Below are 20,214 nucleotides of genomic sequence, written 5' to 3'. Positions count from 1 at the left end.
TGATAAGGATCACTTTTTTTCTGAAGTTAACGCTAATGATTACAGAGCTGCCCCCCAAAAACAACAACAAAAAAATGGCCGTTTTTAACCTTACAAGTGCAAGTGGGTATAAAAGTACAATCAACTATGAAGAAGAAGTGCCAGATGTCTGGTGCGGACAGGTCGGCTTAAAAAAAAGGAAAGAAGCCAAAATAAAAAATAAAAAGGCACATATTTTCCCTTTTTCTGTATATATATATATTTAACTCCGTTAACGAGTCGTTTTAAAACGGTGATATGATACGATGTCTTACAAAAAACGTATTTCGTTTCGAACCAAGCTGAAGCCGTTATCTCTACTTGTTATTGAAATGATTATTTCGATCTGTTATCGTCGTTAAAAAGTAGATATAATCCGCACGTACTGGACTGTGTTAAGTGCTGCGTCTGTTCCGGAAAAATAAAAATAAAAAATAAGAGACGTGTGCAACTCTACAAAGTAGGTGACCTCGGATGATTAGCTTTCTTCTTCTAATAACGGTTGATGCTGGGAGTCAAACACCTGAGACGACATGTATGGGATGACCTCTCCCTCTTTTCAACAGTTCGGCCGTTTGTTAGTTTGTTCCGGAACCTCTTATTACCCGTCTCTTCCTTCGTGGTCGGTCATCGAGTCCTGTGCTGGGTTGTGTACAGTCTCTCTCTCTCTCACGCCTCCCTCTGCGGTCCCGGTGGAGTGGGAGAGAGGGGACGGTGGCGGACGTTTAAGGCATGGTGTCCTGCTGCTGGGAGGAGCTTCACTTCTGGTGAAAGAGCAGCGACTTGACGCTCCCGGCTTTGAATTTTGGTAACTGGTTGCTGATGATCTCCGCCAGCATTTCGGGGAACTCCACGCTGAGGGATTTATTCACAAAGGTGTAGAAACAGAAGTTCAGGAGTCCGCCCACCATCTGGAGAGACACAGAGGGGTTAGAAATGTTCAGAAAGCTCTTTTGCTTTCGACTGAATCCAGAGAGTAGAGCGAGGCACGGTTCGTGTTATTTTTGGGTTACTCTTATCAATCAATCAATCGGTTTTATTTATATAGCGCTTTTAACAACATAGGTTATATATTATTCACTATTATCTACGACTTCTCCCTCGATTTGCTGCTTATTAATCGTTAGTAGTTGTAGAAAATGTAGAATAAGGCATATAGTATGTGCTACTAACTAGTAACGCGCATGCTAATAAGCAACTAGTTAAGAGACTCTAAAATGAAGTGTTACCCATTTTTTGTGCAAAAGCCGAGGAACTGTTTTGATATTAGAATTATGAGAATAAAGCGCCATTCGAAGGCTCTTTCTTTGGATAGAAATTCATTTGATTCAGAAAGCATGCATTCAACCGATTGTTAGGAAAAGCTTTCGTTTCGAATAAATGCTGCTCTTTTAAACTGCGCACTGATCAAATAGGGAGAAGCAAATAAATCAGCCTATTAGAACGATTTCTGGAGGATCGTGGGACACTTAAGACATGTTCAAATGCTTTGCAACAGTAAAGTGATTATAAAACGTACGCATCTTTGTTCGAATAAATGCAGCTTAACGAATCTTGCAGACCCCCAACTATTTTCTCGTCACACTAACACGCACGATAAACGGTACGTTGACAAATCTGACCAGTTAGGATGATCAATTACGACTTCAAACTAAAACGATAATTCGTGCAATAAAAAGACAAACGCGAGACATCGGCTCCGTTTCAAAATCTAGTGAGTTCCCTCAGTAGGCAGCATCATTCACAGGCACTATGAACGCCGTTATAAAAAGGTGTTTTATAACAGGAAACCTAGTTTACGCAGCGCTGTTTCTTTACCATGCTTTGCACTTATAATATCAATAAATTATTACTTTTTTTTCCAGTAACACATTACTTTTTCATTTATTCACCGACACCTGTCCCCTCGATGGTGTCAAAGGTGCCCAAAATAAACACAAAACACACTGCTTTACATAAAACGTAATGCAGTGGGTTACATCTGTAGCGAGCAAAGCAATATTTTAATTCTTTACTTTTTAAAGTCACTTTAATTACTTTAAAACAGAAGAACCTCGCAAACCTGCCACGGATATCATAAAATATTATTTTTGTAGACTTTTGTAGAATTATGCTCACTCCTTTTCTACACTTATATTCTGAGTGTAAGGCCATAAAAAAGGGAAGCTGATGAATTTGAGGACATTATTCGTGATCTGAATTCGTATCGCCGCAATAACCGTGTAGTGAACATCTAGTGATTGCAGAAACTGCTTAGGCCGTCGGTTCCTGATACGGTGAGCCCACACTGCATCATTAGCTTAGCAACATGCAAAAATCTCTTGGGATCGATTGTCGAATAGCGTCTCGCGAGCATTAGCACGACGAACACAGACGCTTCCTATGCACAGCGCTCCGAATCAGCCTTAGCTTTCAAAGAGCGTTATATAAGATAAGCTTCATTACGTCGTGCATGGAGTCCAGTAGCTTAGTCAGCTGATAGAATCGTTGCCAGTTCTTGCTGGAGTTCTCCTCTCTCTTCACGATGGCCTTGCCCAGTTCTTTTATGTAAGACATCCGTAGCTCCTCGAACACCGACTGGCTCTTCAACCCATCCTTCGGCACTGACAAAGCGCAAAAACACACAAAAGGTTTTGTTACGGTCCACTGTAAACTGAAGCAATCGCTCATCTGGATTCTCAGCTAACGGCCTCTCGAGAAGGTCACCTGTGCTCAGGAGCAGGAGGACCTTCATGCACAGGTACTCCTCGTTGGACACTTGCAGTCTCACAAACTCATTGGAGATCTTCAGCATCTGTTCACACTGATCAGTCATGTAGGGCAACCTCATTCTCTCTCTGCAGACAGACACGCAAGGCTTTATCAGGCTTTTACTGGCATTTCAAGGAATAGTTCCATCCATCTAAGATGCATTAGATCACTTTCTCACCAAAGGAGGCTCTGCAACGAATGGGTGCCGTCAAAATGGTGCATAGGAAGTCTTACTATGGACTCATATTTTATTCAGAAGTCTTAATGATGGATTTATGTCTTACAAATACACAGCTTTTGTCTTCATAAGATGATAACCGATGGACTGGTGTGGATTATTGTGATGTTTTTATCAGCTGTTTGGACTTTCATTCTGACGGCACCCATTCACTGCAGAGCATCCATTGCTGAGGAAGTAATCTGATGAAGAAAAAAATTATCTACATTGGAGTGTGATGACATTTTCAACAGACGAAAAAAAAAAAAATATATATATATATATATATATATATATATATATATATATATATATATATATATATATATATATATATTTCTAAACATGATTCCAATTATAGTGTGGCTTAAACTATTCTCACTTAATTATAACTACTATTAAAACAATTTACAGTTGTTACTTTCTTTATAGTTTTCCATGGTGTGAACGTATCTTTAAACTACCAGAGGTAATGATAAAGCAAGCAGTCTGTTAAATCAAATACATACTCATTGATGACCAGGTCTGGTGCGAAACACAGCATGTTTCCATTACACTGCTGGTACGACCTCCAGCCTAGACTGAAGGACATGAGGAACAGCCAGGAACACTGCAGGAGGGTCATCTGATCATCCAGGTGAAGGTTCCGGAAACCTAAGAAGCACAAAACAGAGGTTCTAGATCTTTAACACGGCTTTTTAAAGACATCTTAGGAAGGGATGCAACGATTTACTCTTGATGCAATATAATTCACAAAACTGATTTCACAATACATTTTCTATATTTATTTAATTTTTACAAAATCGAAGACAAACTGTAAATAAGGTGTCCTTATATTATTTCTCTGTCAAACTGCTGCCCACTGAAAAAAAATAAAAATAATTTATATATATATATATATATATATATATATATATATATATATATATATATATATATATATATATATATATATATAAATAAATGGAAATTATAAAATAAATCCCAAATAAATAAAATAAATGAATATATAAATCATGAAATAATATAATAATATAAATCATGAAAACACATTAAGGCTTTGTTTGTGCTTTGAAAAATAGCTACAATGTTCTTCTGCAAGAGCCAAAAGTTACGGACAGCAGCATTAAAATGAAAAATGTTGAAATTTCAAGCAAAACAGAACGATCTGACTTCAGCTTTGTTAAATTATACTACCCACACGGGAATCACAGCTTCTGTCTAATCGCAGTTTCAACTTACTGCATAGGTCCATTGCAACATTTCAACCGATTCAAATCAAAGCATTTAGGGTGCCATGAAATTTTTACCAACTTCTGTTTTATTTTTTCTGTTTTTTTCAGTTTAGCATGTTTAACTCCTTTTTAAACGGTTAAATGCAATTTTATTAATCAAAAGTAATGTCTAATGAATTAAAATCGTGAAACAAACACGCCACACATCAGTTTATTAAGTCGAACAAAAATTATTTTTTATCATCATTTCTTATCATCTGCATGTATACAAACAAATAATAACGAGCGGTATTTAATTATTGAAGGCATAAAACCTTAATTTCATTTATTTAATAAAAAAATAAGCCTTATTTTGGCAAAGGGGATTTGACATGGGAGAAATGTATAACGACTTCAAATTAAACCAGACTTTTATTTTGACAGGTTGCCGCGAATACCATACGTGCTTGTAGTAAACAGGATTCGCATTTAAATGAACTTTTGCTGCTTATATAATATTTACAGATACTACTCCATACAACGATTTAAATGCAATGACTCACTTTTGATTAGTTAATTTAAAACAAAACGACTTTCCACATATTTATTCCCATGCAATGCATACAATTCCATACATATTTCCATTTCTGTTCTCAAGTTGTACCTGGCAGAGCTTTGGCCCATTTGACCGCAGAGATGACCTGCCGGCCGCCCAGCCTGTTCAGAGTGGTCATGAGGCGGGTGGAGGTGTCCGGTATGGTGCTGTCGTACCCGGCGTAGATGGTGTCCGGCTCGATGGCCTTTAGCAGCGACAGCATGGTGGGCACCACCTGAGGCATGGGTTTGTGCACCAGCGCCTGTATTTCGGGCAGCGGAGGAAGACTGCGCTCTGGAATCGACGGCTGCTGGATCACCTTGCCGGTGGTTTGACGCTTCTTGGTTTTACGGGCTGAGGAAAGTTTGCTAGAGTCAGTTTTCGAACTCGAGTTTCGCTATACATCTAATATGACATCTGGGGACACACTGGTGTAATTATGTAACGGATGCAACATTTGGCGTTACCCTCTAGGTTCATGCCTGCCATTAGGCATTTGCGGTAACGACAGGCAGGGCAGTTCTTCCGGCGGATTTTGTCGATGATGCAATCATTTCGTCCAGCGCACAGGTAATTGTGTTGCCCTGTGAGAATCAAGTATAGTGTGGATTAGACAGGATGTCTCAGCAACACCACTGCATTGCTTTTAATTGCCATTTTTTATATAGTTCAAATATATACACTCAAGTTAGCTGTAAAATCTACTTCCTGTTATCTGTCTGCATTTGAGTGATATTGTCATCCTCTGTCAGGCAGAGATGCATTTCAACACCCACAGAATGAAAAGCATTTTGACCGACGAATGACTCACGGAACGAGTCTGAAATAGACATTGCAGCGAGAAAGTAAAAACACGGCGGAAGAAAGTGTCTCTAACTCTACCTGATCGGGTCAGAGGTAAATAAACCCGTTCTAAAATGACGCATAAACTAGGGTCGAATCAGCCAAACAGCGGAAGCTTTACTGGCTCAAAGATTTGATTTCGTCATTATTGTTTTCTGAGGAACGATAAACACGTATAGCGATGAGAGCCAAAATATTAAGAGTCGTGGATTTACACAATCCTCTATTTTGCAGAGGGCGTTCAAAATGACCTTTTTACCTGAAATTCAGAGCCAAATCGCAACAGAGATCGGTAGGTGTGTTAATACAATCTATTAGGCAATCCTTGTTGCATTATATGCTGTTAGTGAGCTTTCAAAACTGCAGAAAAGTCTGTGTAACTCAAGGAATATTAAAGGTATCTTAATGCCCTTTTAGACATTTCCTTTTGGCATCTTTATTTTTAAGGCCATGGCATGGCACAGTTCAGTTCCAGAGATACTGGGATCAAAATAATTGGAGTAAACTGCCAAACTGTACACATTTTCAGTGGCCAAAAACAATGTGGACCACTATTCATACAAGAATAACACGTCTTGTTTCCCTCGATCAAAACAATCGCATGTCTGCAAGCCATAAATACTGTTTTTCCAAAAAGTGCATGCCTGTAACTCAAGAAGTATTAAAGACATCTCAGTATGACTTTAGATTCTAGTTCTTAATAAACTTTTTTTCATCTTCTATACCAAGGCATCACTCGTTCCCAGAGAAATGGGGACCTTAAGTCTGACAGCTGCATGTCCGTACTGTTAAATATAACCGATTTCAGCAGATTACTCAGCAAATATGCATTCATGATGCATCTGCACAAGTCACCTCTGGTTGAGTTGACACAGAAGGACCCACTAAAACGTTTCAAAAAAAAGCAAAGCACGCTTAATGCAGCAAAGGCCATAGATATAAAACAGAATAAAGCACTCAGGATTTCCTCACCTTCCACTGCTCTCTTAAAGAAGACTTTACAGCTTCCGCAGGTGAGGACTCCGTAATGGCAGCCTGAAGCTTCATCTGAGCACACGAGACAGCTCTTGTGCGTGCCGGACTTCCCGCCAGCCGGGGATGTGGCAGTGCTGTCTTCAGGTCTGAAAACACAGAATAAGGAAATCAACACTGTTCAGCAGGAAAGGCAACAACTAACCCTTTTTGATAACTTAAGTAACGCATGAGGACGTGAGATCGGCCACCAGGGGGCGACGGCTGAACGTAGCCTAAACGTTTAGCCCTGCTCCACCTCCACACTGGATACACATTTGCGTACGCCTACACATGCATTCAGCTTGAGAGAAAGACTACGAGTAGACAATATACGAGTAGGGCTTCAACGGTGTAGCAGATGCATGCAAATCAAGTGAAGCGGAGCGAAAAGGAGGAGAGGACAGTTGCATATCCTCTTTAGGCTGCACGAACGTGTTTCCGTCTATTAACAGACAGCAAATGCTAAACAAAGAGCTGTGCTATCAATATGATTTTCGGCCTAGATTTTAGAGGAAACAATACAGGCTATGAGCGCATGGACGGTTTTTCTGTGACACTGGCACAAAAGCAAACCCATTTGCATGACTGTCGGCTGCACTGTATCCACATGCGAGGGAAACAAAGAAACAAGAAGCGACGTGAAAACTCGTCTAAACATGGCAGGTCTCGGCGTGCACAAAACGAACCCCTCGGTCTGCAAGATATTAGTTTTATCTAGCGTTTTGACTCGCGTGTTACAAAATGTGAAGTTGTTTTTGCTCGGACGCCTGATTTATTGCTTTCTTATCAATACTTATCTCTTGGTTTGCGTCCATCGAGTTTTAAATAACTAACTGAACGAGATACCTGTCATTTGTGCTATTTTATTGATATGCCTAGACATCCTACACGGTTAGGCAATGTGTAAAGGTACACGATCATCTAGCGCTTATCGCCGAGGCATGCTTTTTACTGCTCTTTAAAACAAAAACATTTGTATTTGTTTTATTCAAAGCTGTAAAAGAAGCATGTGCATGCACGCTGGGAAATTTTAATAGCATCGTGTCATACCCTGCATGCTCAGCTTGATCCCTATCACCTAGAAAACATTTTAATAATAGTTTTAGCCATAATTGTCTGTCAGGGCTTTTCAACCGTTGGCCCGCAGGCCAAATGTGGCCCTGGGATTACCAGAGCCCTGCTCTATCAAGTGAGCGAACAACATGCATCAGAAAACAGAACAGCTGTGTCAAACACCACCACCTGTGACCGACGAATGGCAAATGATGGGATAATGCAAGAATAGAGCGGTGAAGAACAGGGCTAAACGGTATAGCCACGAAACCATCACAATATTTTTGGATACTTTGATAATTTTGTTTGCTCCAAAATTCAAGTTGTAGACACCTGACCATTCACTTATCCATAACAAAATAATAATTATTTTTTTGTTTCTGCATGCTCTAATGAGTGACATTATTTCAAGAAACGGGTTTGTGTTGCCCGATAATACGAAAGCGCCCCTATTATGGGTAAAGAAAGGTTAATATTTCAATTTGGGGAGTCCACAATAACAGGTTGGCATGGATGCAAGGTCAAAAAACATGCATTTATTTTGATATTACTTTATTTGTTCCATGACTCCCAAACGATTCGTTCAACTATGAATTATTTCCCAAACCCCCAGTGATTGGTCAATTTCATTAAAGCAGTACTTTAGCTTTTAACGCTCCAATGCGGTACCTAGTGGCAAAGAATGAATTTGCATTTTCATTCAGACCAACATGAATCCAAGTTTTCTCAGGTCTGCTTGTAAAATTGAAGAAAATGATATTGCAATAATTACCACCCATACCTAGCTGCATCAAACGATTATTTTGAAAACCGATTATTCTAATGTTACACTACGGGGTCATTGAATGCTTGAATCTGACGAATGTTCTTAGGCGTGCAATTATTTTCAGGGGACTACACGGCAAAAGTAGTTCCGGGCAGCTCTTGACCGCATTACACTACCATATCACTTCACCAGATGGTTTGTATTATTTCAAAACCATAGATATATATGCATGTCTTTGCTTGCTACAGCAAAATAGCCGGCCTAACAATTAAATCTGATAATCAATATGCTAAAAACGACAGCTCAATTCCATGTTTTGCCACAAAATTATGTTTTAAAACATACAGAAAGCACATGCTCTCTCTCTCCCTCAGAGATGCACACATTAATATATGCGCTAATATTACTAGTGCTACTATGATAATGTTACTTTGTAACATCAACTTGACTTCTTACAAAGGATTTAACAACTCCTCGGTTAGTGAAAAAAAAGGGAACTTTAAAACAGTTTCACTATTAGCCTACCCGAGAGATGCACAGGCTCGGAGGCATTTTTGATTCGTGTTTATTTTCTTATTTAGGAAAGCATATTAAATAGTCATCTAAACCCTACTCTCTACGTCATTTGCATGTCTTCTTTTGGTTTTCAGCCCAGGGCTTAATCGCAGTCTTGCTCTACAGCGCCCCAGTGGCCAAACCACGTTGCTGCAGGTCCTAAATATAAATCAGCACAACCTTGTAATGACGAAGAGGATTTTGAGATTGGAAACTAAGAGATTTGCGGCTTAAATTCTACTCTCTCCATCTTCTGTTCACTTATTTATAGACTGCATTTGAAGGCCACAAAAGCATGTGACTTCCTCCAAATTCAATACCCATCTGCTAGCGATGCATCGATCCCAGATCTTAGATCTATTGATCACAGAAGGCTGAATATCTCTCATTCGGTTACAAGACAGCCTTTTAGTTGTCAGATTCTGGATTAGTCTACTTGTTTGCAATAGCTCCTTTACACCTTTAATAACACATAATGCCATTGTGCCGAAGGTTGTGGGTTTTAATCGTGATCTATTTGCTAGAAATGCCTCATTTGTGGCTGAAGTCTTCATTCTCCCAGGATCGGAGAGCAAGGGCAGCAATAAAAAAAAAAAAAAAAAAAAGGAAATAGTGCTTACCCTGAGGAGAAACGCATGAAAACAGAAAGAGGAAGTTGAGCATGCCATCGCTGCGTCAGATATATATATATATATTTTCTCAAAGCCTCGCCATAATACACAACCTTATGAATCAATACAAACACACCGCAATTTAAACAAGAATTCTTCAAATAAAATAGTAATTGCTCCATAAATACATAATCACAATACGAGAAGCTCTGTCTTTTCATTTTGCGCGGATGACTCACGTTTGTAAAACACTACAATGTGGGTCACATTTACTTTGCAACCAGTCTAACCACACCGGTTTGCTCAACCCGAAATACAGTTAGGCTACATTATCTGCATTCTCCTCAATGAAGACGGCGCTGGGTTCAGGCAGGTATCCTGAGCGCACCGCGAGCCATCATTCGAAGCCGTTTATGTGCTCAGTATAACGTCTATGCACTAAAAGCAGAACGAAACGGCGCTGCTCATCTGAACCGCACAACACAAATGGCAGAGCAGCACAAACCGCGTCTACTCGCTGATAAATCTCAGTCACGCAAGCACTAAACAGTGATGTGTGAAGCACTGGAATTCACCAAAGATCACAGTGACTCAGTGACCGATGACTGAGCACAACAACACAGCCTTTTCAGTCTACACACGACTTACTGTGGCAACACCAACTGCACTACCAGAAACGTGGGATAGTCATATCAAACTTCATTATATGATTCATGTAGACACTGTAGACCTCAGTATTAAATGTACTGAGGTTTATTTGTGATTAAACATTAATGCATTTATACTTATGTGACTTCATGTAATACATTACATACATACAAGTATTATTACATAACTTATGTGACTTCATGCAGCACCAGGTCCAGGAGAAACGTTGTCTCATTTCACAGCTATATGTAGTTGAAATGACAATAAAAAGCCACTTGACTTGACTTAATGCGTGCATGCTGCTGTCTTTGTCACACCCCGGGCTGTTTTGTGTGTTTTCATTCCCCATGTGCTCTTGTGAGAGTTTCTGCCCCTCGTTTGACTGTATTTATGTTCAGGTGCGTCTCACCATTTAATGTAATTACCTCCCATTCGTAAGTTGGATTCTGTTCAGTGTAAGTTCGATGTATTCGTGCGGTTGCTACCCTTCTGTCTGGATTTGCCTTACTGTGTATCTATTAAAAGACTGTTTATTGTCATCTGTCATCTTCGTGCGCTCCTTCCCACACCGCAACGTGACAGTCTTTCATACAATTACCTCGAATTTACTAATTACATCGAGGTGCTACGAGAGCGCTGGAATACCAATGATTAAATTTAATAAAACGCCAACAGTCAGGATTTCATCATATAAAAATGAGGTTGTTAAAATTTACAGTAACGCTTTATTTTAGGGTCACTTAACTAGTTGCTTAGCATGCATACTGCTAGAATATTAGCCATTTATTAATAGCAATTAAGCACACGCTAATGCCTTACTCTACATGACATTATTCCAAATCCCTAATCCTACCCCATACCTAAACATAACAACTACCTAACTGTTTCGTAAGCAGCACATCATATATCATAATCGTAGTTATTAGTGCTAAAACTTACTGATGTTACTGCTTTTGTTAATAAACATAAACTAGCATCTGCATTCAAACTCAAGCTACTGTCAAACGTTCATTTCTAAGAGAAAAACAAATGCATTACTATTAATATTGCAGCTTGCACTTCAAATAATGCAGGAGATACACAATACATTCTTAGACTGCTTTAAAACCACAACTAAGTTTCACAAAAATCTGCCTTTAATACAGATTTGAAATGTATTACTGAAATGAAACATTTTATTGTAATCATTTTTAGCCATACTGCCCAGCCTTGTTTGTTCATTATGCTGTAGTTTGTCATTCAGGACTCTGCATGCATGCGGTATAGACTGTATAGACTCAGTATAGACTCAGTATAGACTCGTTGACTATGACGGAGGTGTTTAGTTTTATCGCGCCGCTGGCGGCCTGCAGGATATAGATGCAGGGTAATCTCCGCTCGGCCCAGCTGTGATGCAAAAGAGAAAGTAGGTCAAACCAATGGCACTCGGAGCGTTTCAGTCGGCTTGATCTCTGTGTGCTAAAGCACTTATAACACAGAGGTGATTTACATCCATTATCCACTTCTGCTGACTGGCAAGATTTCTGCTCTACGGGAACCGAACCGAGACAGTGAGAGAGTGAGAACGCAAGAGAGAAGAAAACACCAGAGAGAGAGAGAGAGAGAGACTGCCCTCTTTAATGGCTGTAGTTAAACCTAGGTTGTCCGCTGTGTCAAATATACACAATGACTAATCAGTCTGATATTCCTAAAGCCGTTATGCTGTGAAACAGCTTCCCAGTAACTCAAACAGCTTCCAGTGTAGAGGTCTGGAAAGTTGGTTTTTGGTAACAGAAACCATTCAATGCTGTTACTATGTTGTATTTCTTAGCACATCTGGACTGCAGCATTGACTATTCGGGGTTTAGGGGACTGAGCTATTAATTTTTTTTACTTTACTGCTAATACAGTTACATACCATACCTCGTTTATGTATTAAGTTATGTAATGTTAAAGCAGGAAATATTCACCAGTATTAAAGAGACCGAACATCTTATTAAAGGTTTAAGAGACCCAATTAATGTAAGATGGCCAAACTTCAGTACAAATTACAAAGCTGTATCGCCTTGTCCATACAGGGAATAAAACCATAAAAAACATGTAAAATACATTTTTTTAAAACATATTTAACTGTAATTCATTACTGTGGTCAAAGCTGAATTTTCAGCATCACTACTCAAGTTTTCAGTATCACATGATCCTTCAGAAATCATTCTGAAATGCTAATTTGCTAATTGCTTTAAATATATATATATATATATATATATATATATATATATATTATACCGTTAATGCCTTTTTTAATCAGTCATATTATTACATAGTGGTTGTTTTTACAATCACTCAACTGATACCAAACCCGATCATAAACGCAATGCTCTGGGTAAAGTACAGACTGTGTTATTTTCTAATGGCATCTGGAAAGGAGTCTCTATGCTCAGCTACAAGTGTCATCCAAGCAAACTGCATCTGGCAGAAAGAAGTAAAAGCAACCGTGTGTTTGCTTTAAATGAATGCAGTCTGTTTTTGTACACATTTAGAGCGACAGTCTCCATACATCTCAAAGATCAGCCTCTGGACATTTTTCTTCTTTCTCAGAAAACCTATATTTCCCTCATCCAAAGGTCCTCATTGTGGGACTGGTTATGCAGAGTTAAAAATACTCGGTGGGTGTGTGCTGGAGGGAGGAGAGACTAGGAGGAGAAAGAGAAAACAAGCTACTTATTCACAGCTGCCTAAGAGCTGTCCATGTTGACTCATATAAAGCCAAGAAACGAGCAAAGCTTTCAGGAAGAATTTCTGAGTCACTACATATCAAAAGGGTTTGGCTCAATTAGATCCTCATTCACGATGGAGAGAGTCACGCAGGAGAAGAGATAGAAAAACAAAAAAAGCACGCCACGTAACAAAAGGGGTGTGAACCGATTTAAGCTTGCGTGAGAAATCTGGCGCCACTGACCTGATACCAACCAAAGTTTACCGCATCGCGTGCATCTGACAGAGAGAGAGAGACAGGCAAACAAAGAGAGAGCGAGAGAGAGACAGCTCCTGTCTAAGCTGGCTGCAAGCCACTAAATGTCACACAGGTTTGGGACGCAGTCGCAAACAACCAAGACTCCCACTCAAAACCTGCAGACCACAAAGGCCTGATAATTGAACCCACATGTAAATTAAAGATGAAACCTCTCTTGTGTTTCGCCATCTGTTCCCGCTCTCGGCGACTGATCCTCCAACTGACTGTTTTCTATCCAGAACCACTAGCTATTTACATGATTTTACGGTGCGCTTTCAAGTTATCGGGCTACGTAGAGAAGCCGTAAATCCTCCGATGTGTCTGGCAGACCCACGCGTCGCTTAGAGTATTTCAAATCCGTGCGACGAATGTTTGAGTCAAACAGGACGAGAGAAAGAAACGGCTTTGTCCATCAGGAATTGATTGGATTGTGGAAAAAGTGAGTGTTGCCACAAACGGAGCCAGATGCAGAACGTGGAGGCTGAAGGTCAAGATCGCCCCTGAGAGCATCTCAGGGTCTCTTCTTATACAGTTGTTTGCTATTTTTGTGTCCAATCTTGCCCCAGGAGGGCCATTTCCAGCAAAGTTTAGCTCCAGTCCTAATTAAACACACCTGAACCAGCTAATCAAGTTCTTGAGGATCACTGGAAACAAGCAGGTGTGTCGGAGCCAAGCGGGACCTCCAGTTGAGAAAGTGGAGCAGGACTGAGCCAGTGTTATTTTAGTGCTATCAGTTTTTATTCACATTTACCAAACGCCTTCATGTTCACTCTTCATTTTTAAGATTTTTGTCATTGTTATGTGCTTTCGCCATTTGTATTAGTGTTTAGTTTTTAGTGTGCAATTATTTCTATTTAGCTTTAATTCCTTTCGATTTCAGTTTTAGTTTAGGTAATTTTATTCATTTGCACAAATGTTTTTATGGGTTTTTTTTTTTTTTTTGCATGTGCATATTGTGCATGTTTTTTTTTTTAAGTTTGAATGTTATATTTTAGCTTTATTTCAATTAATGAAAATGATTCTTAAGTTTTAGTTTTGGCTAACAAGAACAACACAAACTATTGCCAAGATTTTAGAATGGCTTCCTTACATATAATAATAGTCTAAAACAATTCTAAAATAATATCATGGTATTAATAATACTGCAATATTAATAAATATCCACTATACAATATTTATTGGTATAAAAAAAGGAGTGTTTGTATACGTCTATATATAATATACATATATACACATATAATATACATACATATACATACATATATATATATATATGTGTGTATATATATATATATATATATATATATATATATATATATATATATATATATATATATACACACACATATATATATATATATATATATATATATATATATATATATATATATATATATATATATATATATACGTATATACATACACATATATACATATATATACATATATATATTTATATATATACACATATATATATATATATATTTTTTTTTATCTTATATATATATATATATATATATATATATATATATATATATATATATATATATATATATATATATATATATATATATATATATATATATATATATATATAAATTAAAAGATTAAAAAATAAATATTAGATAATATTATTATATTATATATACCACATTTGAACATCAAGTTCATTTGAAAAGGATGTGAACTAACGAATTGATCACAATAAAGTTGAAGAAGAAATTAAAGGCTGATTCCAATGTCTTGCAGACTTTAAATAAGATAGCGTAACGTTATCAGTGCTCTGATTACCGAAACAAGCACTGAGGACACTGGCATTTGATCTGAACCCGACGACTCCGACGACATTAGAAAAACAATCTTGTGTTTATTTTAAGCATCTAGCAAAGGCTGAACTAGGGTGGGTGTGTCGCCAGTGGCCCGTTCACATGACAAATATGCAGACACTTCCTCAAAGCCTGTGCGCCTGACACGTCATTAACAATCCATCAAGCGATGAGCAGGTTTCAGGTCGGGTTGCAAAGACCTGCTCCGTGGAGATCGTCAGATACGTGTGTGACTTACATAACTCCTTCACGAGCAGACTCCCTTGTCTTACGGTAAACACAAGACCGTTTGTACAGTAACAAAAGAAACACATTAACAGATTACTTTCACAGATATTTTAACTCTTTTAGCTTGCTGTCATGCCCTCGGAGCGATTGCTATTTCTGCTCACGCAAGTCGGGGTTTGCAAACAGGTGACAAAGAGGTATCAGGAAAAACATGACGGAACACGAACGCGAGGAGGGAAATGGTGCGGTACTGTCTGAATGCTCCGATATTGTATTCTTTCAATATTCTCAAGTAATTTAGCACTGTAACAAATCTATAATGGTGCGACGCAGTCATTTTAGGCTAATTTAGGGTGCAGTGCTGTCTTTAAAAAGCTGATTTTGTCTGGTCTGACCTCCATTTCCTGCTTGTTCCTTACTGGAGGAAATGCATGGCATGATTATTCCCAGAAAAGACATGCTTGCCATTTTAACTCTTATCTCGTGCATTCCTTTTCTCTTCAATAAGAACTACATTTTGTGCCAAAATCTGATTTATGTTTGAGATAGCTGCTCTAGAAGAACTACTTTTATTTCGATTAGCCTAATCTATTAGCTAATTTACCCATTAATCAACTAAACGATTAACTAAATAATACTACTTAAGAATAATTTTATTAAACTATATTTTTTAATATTAAATTTCTATTAAGTCCTGTTTTTTTGCAGCAAAAGTAAAGTGCAACATGGAGTGCAAGAAGGAAATGTCACTATAATAAATATAACTTTATAATATAAAAGATCAATATTATAGTATAAGACTTACAACACATCTAAGTGTTTTAGTCTAATGATAAAATTATAATAAACAAAAACACTTTTTAAAAAGGAGTTTTTACCAAATGCTAATGCTAAAACGCACTATGCTAAAACGGTCATAATTGTAATAACTACAGCTAAATCTACTAAAAACTGTTTTTAATGAAACGAAACTGAAACGCGTTAAAGTCGAAGCACTAAAAAAAACCTAAAAAGCAAATAATAGCTGCTAAAAATTAGCGGTTTCGAAGAGCAAGAGAGCTTTGAAAGCGTAAGATTTCACCCTCCCTGCAAAACACTCTCCAAAGCCATTACAAAGTCAATAACGAAAAGTGCGTGTCTTATTTATCATGTGTCCAAACATATGTCGACAGACAGGTATGACAGCCTATCAGAGCCCTCGGGCCGAGAGATACGATTGGACGAACATTTTATGGTCCTACATCTTCCACAGTTGATATAAATACATTTAAAAATCACGTTAGTGATATGCTTTCAACCAGCATTAAAATCTAAATTAAAACTGATTCCAAAATAAACAAAAACTGAACATTTCAAAAGGACATCCTGAAATATGAATAAAACTATTGAATGAATATAAACAACACAAAAATGCCACTGAGATCGATAGCGATAGCTGGAATTTTTACCGGAATTCTAAAAATGAAGGTGAAAAAATATTCGAGATTCCATTCAAAGGAGTTTTAGGTCTCAGAACAACATGACAGATTTATAGCTTTCCCGTGCATTTCTTAAGATTTGATGTTTCATTTTTCCAGGCCTCATTTACAAAAACTGAACCTTTCATTAATCGCCTTCATCCTCAAGAACAGACCGGCTTTCTTGACTTACCTGGCATATGGGCTTGCGTAGTTTTTAGAAAAGCATTCGCCGGCGTTCCCAAAGCCCTGGCCCCTGCCCCAGCCGCCTTCCGAAGAGGTCACGGGGGTGTACAGGTTAAAGATGGGCTTCTGATCTTTCTGCTGACCGACAGCAGCTGCGGAAGGGCCGGTCCCAAACAGGAAGCTCTGTCCACTCGATGTGGTGACACCGCAAATGTTAATGGGCGTGCTGTGCAGACTCGCCTGACAGTAGTTAGTCCCACCGTTGTTCTCCTGTTTGATGACCCCAGGAGTGCACAGCTGGATTATGGAGTCCTTCTCCACCTTCACGGCGGGCAAGCTGGTGGAGGCCGTGCTGACGCTGGAGGGGCTGGAAGCGGCGGTCGAGCCATTGACCGCAGCCTTCGAGTCCCTCTCCGTATTAGTCGGCAGCTCTCCGAGCAGAGCATCTTCGCCTATGGTGGAGAGGAAGGCGTCATCCGTCACGTAGAAATCGGAAGGAGATCCGTCCAACTCGAAGTCCTGCAGGAGGTCAAGAGTGTTGTCACTAAAGAGCTTATGATTGCCGACGTCAACATCTTTCCCGATGGGCCCGAAGGAATCTTGGTCAAGGTCCATATCGCCTTTATCCATGGGTGAAAAGTCCTCTGTTTTTAAATGAAAGAGATTGGGGTCGACTCCACCGATCAGGGAGTCCACCGAAGGGGAGGCGCTGTTGAGGTCCGCGATGCTGGCCTCCAGACCAGAGAAGCTGTCTCCCAAAGTGAAAGCTCCCAGGGTCTGGTGTTGCTGAGACCTCTGCTCCTTCCCAACCACTTTGAGCTCTGGATCTTCGCCGAACAAGCCAAGGGTGGAGGACATGGAGGTGGTGTGCACCTCCAGAGTGGGCGAGTTGCTCAGGCCATTGGGAAGGTCCCCGGAAACCGGCTGCATCAGTGGACTGGGCTGAGGAACCAGCGAGGTGGGCGCGACGGACATGGCGCTTTGTATTCCACTTCGTAAAATTCCCTCGACTGGGCTGTTGCTGTAATCCAGTGTGTTCAAATGATCATCTCTCTTGGCGCCGTTCTTGAGTCCTCCTTGATCCATCTTTCATTACTGTGGCAAAACAGAACAAAACGATTGTAGTTTCTGTGAATAGCATCACTGAAAAACCTAGTTTACTGAAAGAAAATCAATTATTAAGTGCAGTAAGTATGCAGACAAACTACACCGTGGTTTCTTGCTTAAGAAAAATAATTACATATGTATACATACAACTTATATAATTATTTTTAAGTTGTACAGGTATGTTTGTAGCAACAGTTAAAAATGCACTCCATGAAGACATTCACACTGTATATATTTCATACTGTAAAAACATCAAAACTGAATTTCTTATTAGTAATATGCATCGCTAAGGACTTCATTTGGACAACTTTAAAGGCAGTATTTGGATTTTTTGCACCCTCAGATTCAATATTTTCAAATAGTCGTATCTTGGCCAAATATTGTCCTATCTAACAAACCGATGGAAAGCCGATTTATTCCGTAACATGGTGCATGCATATGTACATACAAGCAAAAATAATAAAGGCATGCGAACAATTATTTTATTACTTTGTTTTGTTGTTTTTATTGCACTGCAAGTTTTGCCAAGACAACTTCCTTGTACGTACCTTGGTAATAATTTTGATTCTGATTCTAAAAAAAACGTAATTGCTGTTTGCACAAAAAACGGGTATCTGCCCCAACAGCCACTAAAAACGTAAACAAACCAACAAAAACAATCCAGATAAAATAAATATCAATCTCAACTAAGTTTTTTTGATATACACGTGCACTGTTTGCACGCACGTCACATTATATTTGACATAAAGTATGCGTTTTACGTTCGTCTCGTAACTTTGGATGAGTTGTGTGTATTTAAATGCATTAAAATCGCGAAAGACCGTTAGCTAAACATGTCAGGCGCTTATTAGCATGCGCACGCGCGACTGAAGTTGACGTTTTAATAACCGCCTCGCGAAAACGGCTTACTCTCCAACGTCGCAAACGCTAATTCACGAGGTTAAATCCACGAGGATTTGCTGCTTCTCGCGTCCCTCGACTCATATTAAAACAACGGATAAAAAAAAACAAAAGTGGAAGTCTCTTGCGCGCTCGCGGCAGAAGCGCGGCGCGAGCGCGTATCGGTGACGCGCAGCGAGGCCTAGTTTCTGGTCCTACTGTTAATCCACAGAAAGACGAGCCAATCAATTTCACATTTAGAGCATAAACCCTCAAATAACTCCTAATAGCCACGGAACAGCCAAAGCGCGCGAATCGGCCTAGCGGCGAGGCAAGAAACGACTCAAAGCGCGAAAAACAACTCGCGTGAGCGCAGAAACGAGTTGCTGCTCTCCAGCTAGCCGCCACACTTTTAACGCTATCGGCGTCGATATTCGCACGGCTGACGCCAAAAACTCGCTCCGAAGGTCAAAACAGCGCACGTACCTTGTGATACTTACGTCCCCGTTATGATTCGTCGCTTCCTCTGACATTGTTTTGCTCGGACGCGCGCGCTTGCTAGCGATTAGCAACAGCACCGGAGCCTTTCGCCGCAGTCCGAGGTCGTTTCGGAAGCGCGGGACGGACCGCAAGCTGCGCGAGAAGACCGCGGCTCGTTTCAGTCCGTGCTCATAACGGCGTCTGGGCGATCCAGGCAATTTACTCGTCCTCGGCCATGAGAAAAGAGGCGTGCCGTTAAAAAACCCCAAACCATAAAAACATTCAAAATGGAGATTACAGTACAGATCCGTGGCGACCCTGTTTACAACGCGCAGCGCGACCTATCGGCAGCACCGAGTTGTTACAGCGACTTCATCGACGTGATTGTAAGCAACCTCGGTGATATCACCACGAAACAAACCGCACCGCCTCCGTTTCCGTCTGCTTTTCTCTCATTCACGCACGAGCGCAACAATCGCGTTTACAACAAAACATCACTGCAAGCTAAAGTGAACATTATGAGTAATGATACATTTCAAGCAATATTTGCTTGCTTTTTTCTCTCCCGGGGTGTTGCATAATACTTGCATTGCAATTACGAATAAAAAAACGTATGGTTTTTAACACATTATTTTACAGGCTTCTCGTTGCATGAGTTTTAACAGTTAATTGTGCATAACCTTAGGTTACATGTTGATAATAAAAATCACTTGGTAGCCTATTAAATGTATCCTTACACTGCAAGACATTGAAAAATAAAGTGTAAACTTTTTT

General features: G+C 39.4%; 1 protein-coding gene across 3 annotated transcripts in view; it reads right to left on the bottom strand.

Moving 5' to 3' along the window:
* Nucleotides 1–19,798, bottom strand: part of nr3c1 (nuclear receptor subfamily 3, group C, member 1 (glucocorticoid receptor)) — a 20,664-nt gene extending 866 nt beyond the window's left edge. The window contains exons 1-9 of one of the 3 annotated variants that reach the window (XM_043256846.1): nt 19,447–19,798; nt 16,982–18,069; nt 6,611–6,759; nt 5,263–5,379; nt 4,865–5,149; nt 3,496–3,640; nt 2,725–2,855; nt 2,464–2,621; nt 1–929 (exon numbers count right to left, since the gene is read on the bottom strand). The exon at nt 1–929 is cut by the window's left edge and continues 866 nt beyond it. In XM_043256846.1, the coding sequence (XP_043112781.1) occupies nt 777–929; nt 2,464–2,621; nt 2,725–2,855; nt 3,496–3,640; nt 4,865–5,149; nt 5,263–5,379; nt 6,611–6,759; nt 16,982–18,060 (2,217 nt within the window). In that variant the 5' untranslated portion in view covers nt 18,061–18,069; nt 19,447–19,798 and the 3' untranslated portion in view covers nt 1–776. Of the gene's footprint in view, nt 930–2,463; nt 2,622–2,724; nt 2,856–3,495; nt 3,641–4,864; nt 5,150–5,262; nt 5,380–6,610; nt 6,760–16,981; nt 18,070–18,629; nt 19,365–19,446 lie in introns of those variants that run through there. The other 2 variants (XM_043256847.1, XM_043256849.1) reach the window with 2 other exon arrangements.
* Between the last annotated feature and the right edge of the window lie 416 nt (nt 19,799–20,214).

This window comes from Puntigrus tetrazona, chromosome 14 (genome assembly GCF_018831695.1).
Source record: "Puntigrus tetrazona isolate hp1 chromosome 14, ASM1883169v1, whole genome shotgun sequence".
In the NCBI taxonomy this organism is placed as follows: Eukaryota; Metazoa; Chordata; class Actinopteri; order Cypriniformes; family Cyprinidae; genus Puntigrus; species Puntigrus tetrazona.
This window is presented reverse-complemented; position numbering and strand designations above follow the sequence as displayed.